At 42.7% G+C, this 9518-nt stretch overlaps 1 protein-coding gene across 3 annotated transcripts; it reads right to left on the bottom strand.

Moving 5' to 3' along the window:
* Window positions 1–408: 408 nt before the first annotated feature.
* On the bottom strand, window positions 409–7317 carry LOC306822008 (uncharacterized protein). Of its 3 annotated transcripts, XM_079340697.1 has the most exons (11): window positions 7186–7317; window positions 6862–7054; window positions 6654–6755; window positions 6081–6134; window positions 5825–5911; window positions 4287–4340; window positions 4005–4110; window positions 1806–3878; window positions 1451–1585; window positions 1305–1358; window positions 409–1038 (listed from the first exon to the last, which is right to left on the bottom strand). In XM_079340697.1, the coding sequence occupies exons 1-11, from the start codon at window positions 7218–7220 to the stop codon at window positions 791–793; spliced, it is 3141 nt and encodes a 1046-aa protein (XP_079196823.1). In that variant the 5' UTR covers window positions 7221–7317; the 3' UTR covers window positions 409–790. The 3 variants fall into 3 exon arrangements, with proteins under 3 accessions (XP_079196823.1, XP_079196824.1, XP_079196825.1); XM_079340698.1 differs by lacking the exon at window positions 6654–6755; XM_079340699.1 differs by lacking the exons at window positions 6081–6134; window positions 6654–6755; window positions 6862–7054; window positions 7186–7317 and having other exon boundaries at window positions 5820–5903.
* Between the last annotated feature and the right edge of the window lie 2201 nt (window positions 7318–9518).

The following is a 9518-nucleotide window of genomic DNA, read 5'->3' as shown; positions in this document are numbered from 1 at the left end:
GTAAGGCCAACACACTTCAAAAAAATTGAAAAAAATTTGGCTCTATTCAGCGCTGTTCTAGGAGCTTCAGAGGCTGAGATATCCCACCTGACTAGATGGTGGTTTATGGCGACCTTAAAGTTATGGTTTATACTGACCATACCTGGTTTAGGGCGACTTTAAAGGGACAAGGAGGCCACGCCCCCAAAGCCACATATTTACATATACACACTATCACACCTGACCGGGAAGGTGTTTAGGCTGACCTTTGACTTAGGCCGACTTTAAAAGGACAAGAAGGCCACGCCCCCACAGCCACATATGTGGACAGAGTAAAACACATTGATTACTACACATTCACAATACACTAAGAGCTTTCACTGATGCACAACTTTAATAAGGAAACAGATCACATTTCTATACCTCAAAAAGATTTTTTTTGAAAAAACTTTCAAGTGCACAGCCTTCAGATTCTAAAGGTGGTTTAAACACAAATTAATTCTGGCCATTTTCTTCATCAAAAAGAATTAACAAGCCTGCTAGATTTCTTGGCCTTCACTGAAGGGAGGTACAGGATACAACAAATTAAAACTCTGGTAAATAAACCAGTGACTGTGAGGAAGCTCACATGAAACAGAATGAAACATAACAGCTACATATTTTGGCAAACTGAAAATCACAAAAAGAACAGAGGCATGTGTTAACAGCCTCTCAGTAGTGGTCTGTACCATAGTGCAAAGAGTCTAAACATAAAGTGGGTTGAGCTGTGAGGAAAAAACCAGCATGAACCCTGAACACTGACATGATGGGGTTACTGTTTCATCTTCGCCTTCCTCTTGTTTGTGATAATTCTGTTTCTCACAAAGTCTCTTATGTTCTGAACTGAACGTTGCGACAGCACCGGCTCCTCTGCCTGCTGGCATTGGCTGCATTCAGCTTTGGAGGCAAGTTTTCCTTTGGAGATGTGAAGTGCAAAGTGTCTCATCACTGCAGCAACCTCAGCTTTTGTCCACATCTTCTTTGGTCTCGTTGCCTCAAACTCCAGATCTGCATTTCTTCCTGAAACATAACCCAGTAAATTAAGAAATGAAAGATAAAGATAGTTAGATTAAATCAAACCTTTCTTTTAAGTTTGTTAATAAATTTAAGTAAACGGGGTTTTTGCAGGGATAGGGAAGACACATACAGGTCTGTATTAAAGATATCACTGTCACTTATCTGTAATTCTATGGCCTAATTTAATGAATTTCATTTCTCTACATTTACCTGTTCTGGAGGTCTCATTGTTTCTTATCATTTCAACAAGGCTTTGAAGACTGTCTTACCTTCAGATGAAGGGGCCATCTCTCCTGCTGAGGATGTCTCTTGTGGCAGTATCTCTGAAAAAGACCAAACATGACTTGTGAAAAGAGTCTCATCAATAGACTGTTCCCCACCTCTGCTAAAAGAGAAGCCCATATGAGGGACTTACCGTGGCCCTCGGAGGTTTGGGCCTGACCCAGGTCTTCTTCTTCATCTACAGGCTCTAGTTGTTTGGCCTCTGTGCTTCTGCCCTCTGAGTCACTGCCACTGTCTTTGGCTTCAGTATCAGTGAATGACATCTCATCTAGAGAAAATAATTCATACAACAGCTGGACATTAGTGGATTTTCATTGGAATTTATATTTCAGAGAAAAAATCTGCAACAAAAAGACATGTTCTCATTCTTCAATACTGCTAGTTTGGGTAAATCGTAGAGACAGGGTAGAAAAATCAAGGTTGAGGTATCCAAAAACAGCTTGTATGTACTTGCTTGAAAGTCAAATGGTATCAATATTAATACAAACCTTCAATTTCAATGTCATCCAGGGATTTTCCCTGCAGGCCAGCGAGATTGCCTTTTTCCATGGACAACAGTAGTTTTGAGATCTTTGCTAATTGTGTGGTTGGAACTGGCAACCTGTAAAAATCCCGATGGACACGAATGTCGTGTCCGAGGAAGTCTGCAACCTGATCGAGTTCATTGTTCTTCAAATTCAGTATTTGTGACAGAGTGGCCACATGTTTTCGGAGATGGGTTGACCTGAGGAGCTCCGGGTGCTCGGCTCCACACTGACCTGCATAAAAACGCAAACAGTCTTGTCCTCTGTAGTGGCTCAGAGCTTTGGGTCTCGCAAAAAGAAAGACATTTTTCTCAGGGACACCACATTCCCTCCTCTTGCTAGTCAGCAGCGTCAGAGCATCTACCATCCATGGTGTGAGAAGAACAACAACCTTTCTTTCTCTTTTTCCAACTATTTCTACTCTGGTGAAATAGCTGCACAGCCTCTGCTCCAGCTTAGACAGTCCCATGGCCACATCTTGGTGCAGTGTTGTTCTGTCTCTCTCCTCAAAACCCCTGAGGAGCATTTTGGAGACTTCTCCAGCACGTCGCCGGTTGAACACGATGATTTGTGCCAAAGTAACCTTTGAAAGCTCAGCATAGTTCTTGCATGTGGCCTCTCCTCTCAAGCTGCCGACAGCTGCCTCTCCAGTCTTCTGCAGGTACTGGTGAAGTGTTCTAACATCCTCTGTAAAGGGCAGTGTTGTTGCTTTATTATACTTTGCACTACTCAGCGTGTTCAGAGCACTGTGGGACACCATCTCACACCACTTGGAGGTGTAAAGCTTACTGAATGTTTCACATGACTTGATCAGTCCATCATCTTCTGCCATCAGGGCCCTACACCGGACAATGTCACAGATTTTATGTAGTGTGTGCCCCAACTTCAAAGCCAGGCTTGGAGTGTGATAGGAGAGAGTCTTCTCATCAAATCCAGCAACTTTCTTGACTGCCTGAACAACTCTCTGAAAGTTGGAAGGCTTTAATGCCTCCTCCAAGCTGTGAATCAAGAAGTCTGTGCGCAGGCATATCAGCAGTCGTCCCACCTCACGGAGCTTTTGACGCATATATTCACACTTTGTGGGGTCCTGTCCGTGCCTGTTGTAAAGTGACTGGGCAAAATGAACAATAGAGAGGTCGTTCCGCACAGCCAGGCCAACCTCGTCCATCTTCATGGTGCTCAGGATCTTCCACATTCCACTGGAAAATTGTTGACTAAATACTGTTTCTTGGGCTGCAGCCAGAGCCAGCACTCTGCGTCGACCAGTTTGTTCCAGATCCTTGTTTCCTGGCCTGCATGGACATCTTTTGACATGTCTCCACAGTTCTTTGCGGATGTAAAGCCCCTGACAGTGCATGCAGTGCACAAAACGTCCAACCATAGCTGTAGCTTTTGGCTTCCTTTTCACTTTCAATGGTCCTGTTCCACCTTGGAGTACCGAACAGTTGTGTTTGAAGTTCCCCCTATTTCGCATTTTTTCAAATAATATCTTGCGCTCCGTTGAATCCTCAGGGAGATAGAAGGCATACGAAACTTCTGGGTGGGACATGTGTGTTTTCAGGTGACGAGTCAGTCTGCTTTGTGACTTTCCACATATAAAACAGTAGTTTCTAACAGTCAAACTGAGAGCAGTTGGGTCTTTATCTTCCTTCTTTGATGAGCCTTTGTCAGACAGTGCAGAATCGGATGTTTCAGTTGCAGTGCCATCCAAATCTCCAGAAGTTGAATCTGTTGTGTCTGAAGGATACATGTGAGCAGAAGAAAGTGGCCTACTTCTGTATGGAGCAGCTGTAACAGGAATACTTGTGTCCAAAATGTTAGATGTGGAGTTACTAGGTGAAGCAGCTTTCTCTGGATTTAATCCAGTTTGTGAGCGACGAGGCACCGTGAGGTAGGGGATGCTTGAATCTGAATCATAATCTGGCTCTGAGTCTGGTACATATTCACTTCCAGAGCTCGACTGCTCATCCAGGTCTGATGTTCGATCCTGATCATTCATCCGACTGTAGCAGGTCTGATGCCAGATTCCTTGACAAACTGTGAAAACATATGCAATGTAACGTAATATACATTGTTATACATGTCTTTGTTGTTTTGGTTTCTTACTCTATCTGCTCAATTTGACAAGTTTAATTTAGCACAATAATTCGTTAGATAAAGTACCTTTGCATTTAAACCCGACCCACGGCAAAGGGGTAAAGGGTCCAAGGCAATGAAGACAGCTGTCCAAGGTCGACATAGTAATGCACAGCAGACGATGTTTGGGACACTGCAGAGAAAAACAAATCTTTAGACCCTGAAGGACAAAACCTTTTGTAAACCTCCTGTAGGATTTCACTTCAAATACAACAAAAATAATCCCACACAATCTTAATTCATGGGAGGCCTTCATTTTAAGTCAGACTTACTGAGTGCACACACTAACATGTATATATGTATACATACGTCTTCAGGATGTCCAGCCTCGGACACTGTGGGAGACATGTCAACATCAGGGGGCTGAAAGAGAGACAGTTAGCATCAGAGCCTCTGTGTTACAGTACATGGGAGACATATTTGTGTTTTTGACAGATAAAAGGGGCCAACAAGCCACATGCACATCAATGGCTCAATCCCAAGTCCCTTATTTGCAGTCTCCTCGCTCCTCGTTCAAACAGGAAGTAGTTCCAGAGACGCCATGTTGAGGATCGTCCCAAAGCTCTTATAGCGAACGGAGGAGAGAGGAGCGAGGAGGCTGATCCGAGGAGTGTGTATTTGATGAGAAATAATACAGTGTGTGTGTTTGATTACACAACATATACACACTATCACACCTGACCGGGAAGGTGTTTAGGCTGACCTTTGACTTAGGCTGACTTTAAAAAGGACAAGAAGGCCTTGCTCCCAAAGCCACATATTTACCTATACACACTCTCACACCTGATTGGATGGTGGTTTAGGGCGACTTTAAAAAGGACAAGAAGGCCTTGCTCCCAAAGCCACATATTTACCTATACACACTCTCACACCTGATTGGATGGTGGTTTAGGGCGACTTTAAAAAGGACAAGAAGGCCTTGCTCCCAAAGCCACATATTTACCTATACACACTATCACACCTGACCGGGAAGGTGTTTAGGCTGACCTTTGACTTAGGCTGACTTTAAAAGGACAAGAAGGCCACGCTCCCAAAGCCACATATGTGGACAGAGTAAAACACTCAGAGGATAATGTCATGTTCAAGGTCTCCATTATTGATTACTACACATTCACAATACACTAAGAGCTTTCACTGACGCACAACATCACATTTCTATACCTCAAAAAGATTTTTTTGAAAAAACTTTCAAGGTCACAGCCTTCAGATTCTAAATGTGGTTTAAACATGGAGGCTCTTTCCAAACACTAGCAGGCTGTCTCCTCCTGTCAGTGGAGGTGTAGGCCAAGAAGTCGAGCAAGCTTGTTCATTTCTTTGAAAAAGAAAATGGCCAGAAGTCATTTATGTTTAAATATGTTTAACAGCACCGAAATAGAAATAGAATAGAAATAATAAAGTGTGTGTGTGATTAGAAGTAAGACAGTGCGTGTTTGTGTGGACATAAACAGCTGTTAGGCTGATTGACAGCTGAACGTGATCAGCTGATGTCGCGTCATGTGACGCTGTCGAGGAAATGACGTCTCATGTGTCTTAAAGCTGATTTCCTCGGTCCTCTCTCCTCGGCTTTGTTTCCTCCGTGCATCTCTGGTGGGCGGGACTAAGACGCAAGTGGAGGACACAACTCGGAGGACACTCGGTGCAAATAAGGGACTTGGGATTGAGCCCAAGTCACATACTCAAATGACTGCAGACTCTCTCTGATTCAAATGTAGCTTTTAAGTAGAGGGAAGTCTCCAGTAAACTGGTCCATACATTATAATCATTTCAGACTATATACACAAACACAGCACATGTAAACATTATGAGTCTGATAGTAAAAACAGAGACTATTAGAAAACTTACCTTACCTTTTTAAAACTGGGTTGCTGCCCGTGTCCTGGACTCAGCTCACTGTGGCTTAGAGACACAGGTGAGTCCTCTGTCTCCATCACACACTAAAGAACAAACAATGATACATGAGAGGAAGCACAATGACATTTCATAGAGTTCTCACTATCACTATTAACCTCAAAAGAGGGCACAAAATCACTGAAGTGCATCCTGAATAGTTTTAACTCTTACAGACTAAGATGACTTAGAAATCATTCAAGCATGTTGACTCACCTGATCAGGATGTCCAGCCTCAGACACTCTGGGAGACGTGTCCACGTCAGCAGGCTGAGAGGAGACAGGGAGCGGTTAAACAATACCAAGTAACAGTGCAGAAGTTATGACATAATTATCAAGAGGTCAAATGTTTATGTGATTCATGGAGAATAGTTCTGGTAGAGGACGGGTCCAGGAAATGAAAATAGTCTTGATTAGTGCTTTATTGAGAAGATAATTATAGACACAAATCTAAAACCCATGAAGTTCACTAACAATGAAAGAATGTAAACAACTGACAGTGGACCATATAACATTTGTGGACCAAATAAAATATGTAAATATGAATAGATGATCTGAAGTTTTTACTAAAGAAGATAAAGCACACGGCTGTTTAGGCGTTTGAAAGGACACGTATGATAAGTCAAGTGTTTAATGTGAGTAAAGCACATGTAGGGTAGATATCTAACACAACCAGGTACGAGTGTTTACCTTTCATCACAGCATTGTGCCAGCTTCATTTGTCATCATTATTATTAAAACATAGTTATGAGCTGTTCAAGAGCACTCTGAAGCTCTACATATATTCACCTTTTTAAAGAGTTCCCCACAGTCCTCTGTGGCTGTAGACGTGCCCCCCTCAGAGGTGGATGTGTCACCACGCTGCTCAGTGGACGACTCCTCACCACACTCCTGAGTGTTGAAAAACAGCAGATTCATTGTAAAGCATTCAGCCCTATTTCCCTCCTTTGTTTCCCTCCGAACAATGATCACTTTCAGCACATGTTCATATAATCACCTGTCCTCTCCAAGGCCAGTCCGAGTCACCATAGTCATAGGTGATCTCCTCTCCTGGCTCGATGTCTCGTCTTGCAAACAGACACAGATGGGGCTTCCCTTCTACATTTAGGTGCTTCATTTTAGCGTTTGGGTTGATGTGGTCATCGTTGACCAACCTTCCAAGTGACTCATCTTCTTTTGCTGCATCAACACTTCAAATACAAACGATCAATATTAAATACATGCATGTGTATATTTTCTGGATTAAGAGCCTATTAAGATCTGGACTATCAAATGCTCTGTGTTAAGTCACTGACATAAAGCATTGAGTTTTAATACATACCACCAAAATGTTCCATTATGGCGAAACTCAAACATGAAGACCTTCAGCTTGTTGTGATAAACTCGCTGTCTCCTCTCACATTCTTGTTTGCTTATTAGTTCACCACGATACTCCAACAGGAAGTCTCCTTTTTCAAATGGAACACAAGCAAAGACGCCCCGCCCTGTTAAAACACAAACACAAGTGATGAAGTCAGGAGAACCAGGACATTTTATAAGGCCAACAGTCCTTAGTCAGACCTATCTTACCCTTAAAAGAGCTGATGAACCTGACATCGAGGTCACCTTTGTCCTTCCCAGACGCAATACAGCACCTTGCATCTTCCTTTGGGTTTAAACGCCTCCGCCTCTGCATTCCTGTGTGTACTGTAACCCTATGTGTCCAGAGACAGAAGGAGGGTTAACATAATCACCTGGTACACAGAGACATAATATTATTAACTATATTTATATAGCACCTTTAAAAGCATGCATCAATGTGAAAGCTCACTACAGTAAAAATGTGATTTCCACACAGAAACTTTACATTTTACAGTTGTCTTGCATGCATGCATTATGTGACTTAAAATACATTTTTAGTGACTGAGTTGAATTTTGATATCACAATGTATAATATTAGTGTTTATTCCAGTTTACATCTTTACACATTTTCTGCTGATGGAAACATTACATTGTGCCTACTCACAATAATTTAGGGACATTGTTATTTACATGAGTGCTTTTTCTATGTGGTCTGAATTCTAATAAGTAATAGATAAGTAATAGTATATAACAGCCCAACAATAGAGACAATAACAAAGATAGCCCTGGCATCATCCATGAACAGAAACACGGAAACACGCAGTCCTGCTTCTAGCTGATCACAGCAGGTCTACCTGTTGAGTTAAAGGGCCACGCGGAGCCGTCATCACGTGCGCGTCGGTGCGCAGCTAGCTAACTGGACACGCGCAGACACGCAGCAGCTCTCGCTAATTTAAAGTTAAATCAGCAGAGTTACGGTCTAATACGATTTTGTAAATTAAGACGCCATATTAGTGATAGGAATTGCACATTGTCAGTAACGTAGCCGTTTAAATCCCCCGTTTATTTTAACGTGCATTAAATATCGCGTGATTTTCAGTGAAAGTAACATTAACAAGTTACCAGAGCGCTTAAAAAAAATAAACTTCCACTTCACAGAAAAACTCGGGTTCATTTAAAACTTAAACCTCATGTCAGAAAACATATAAATGAGCTGCTTACCTTTACTTTCATGGCCAGAAAAATCTCCCGCGAGTCCGGTCTTAGAGACGCCCACATTGAAATGACGTCAGCTTATTTCCGGGTTTGTGTGTGTGTGTGTGTAAATTTAGAAAAAAAAAATCTAGAATTGCGGCTTGGACGCTACACACATACACAGAATTACAGGTGAGGGTATTAGACTGACAGTCAGAAAAATCATATTTATATGATGTTTAGAAATGAATCAACATCTGATTATTATCCCAGCTGTCTAGTAGGCTCATTTTGCACTTGTTTTGGAGAAAAAATATTATTTTTTGACCATAAAAAATGTAAAAACAACTCTTGAATTAGACCGACACTGGCCGTGTCGGTCTATTACCAAATGTCCACTTTCCCCAGGTGAAATCTCAGGTGTTTTGTCAGTCTATACCATATAAACCAACACACACACACACACACACACACACACACACACACACACACACACACACACACACACACACACACACACACACACACACACACACACACACTCTGTTGGGTGCAGGTCGTCCTGATAGTGAAGACAGATTCATCCCTGCTACAGAGACAAACACACACACACACACACACACACACACACACACACACACACACACACACACACACACACATACAAATATACACTGGTCTCTTACCATCACTGCCACGTCCTTGCTGCTACATTCCAGTGTTTATCTGCAAGTGTGTGTGTCTCTGCATGTTTGTGTGTGTGTGTGTGTGTGTGTGTGTGTGTGTGTGTGTGTGTGTGTGTGTGTGTGGTCGTTTCAGTCAGCTAACAATAGATCCTGAGGAAAATGAGTGGGGTGCCTGGATGCAGGGCGATCAAACACACAGCTCTCACAGAGGATGTAGGAGCAGACAGAGCATGCCCGAGAGTCAAATCCCAGGGAATTACTGCATCACATGACCCAACCAGTCACAGAGCAGGAGAGAGAGAGAGAGGGAGGGAGAGAGAGAGAGAGAGGGAGAGAGAGGGAGAGGGAGAGAGAGGGGGAGAGAGGGAGAGAGAGAGAGAGAGAGAGAAGGAGGGAGAGAGAGAGAGGGAGGGAGAGAGAGAGAGGGAGGGAT

This window comes from Symphodus melops (assembly GCF_947650265.1).
Source record: "Symphodus melops genome assembly, chromosome: 4".
In the NCBI taxonomy this organism is placed as follows: domain Eukaryota; kingdom Metazoa; phylum Chordata; class Actinopteri; order Labriformes; family Labridae; genus Symphodus; species Symphodus melops.
This window is presented reverse-complemented; position numbering and strand designations above follow the sequence as displayed.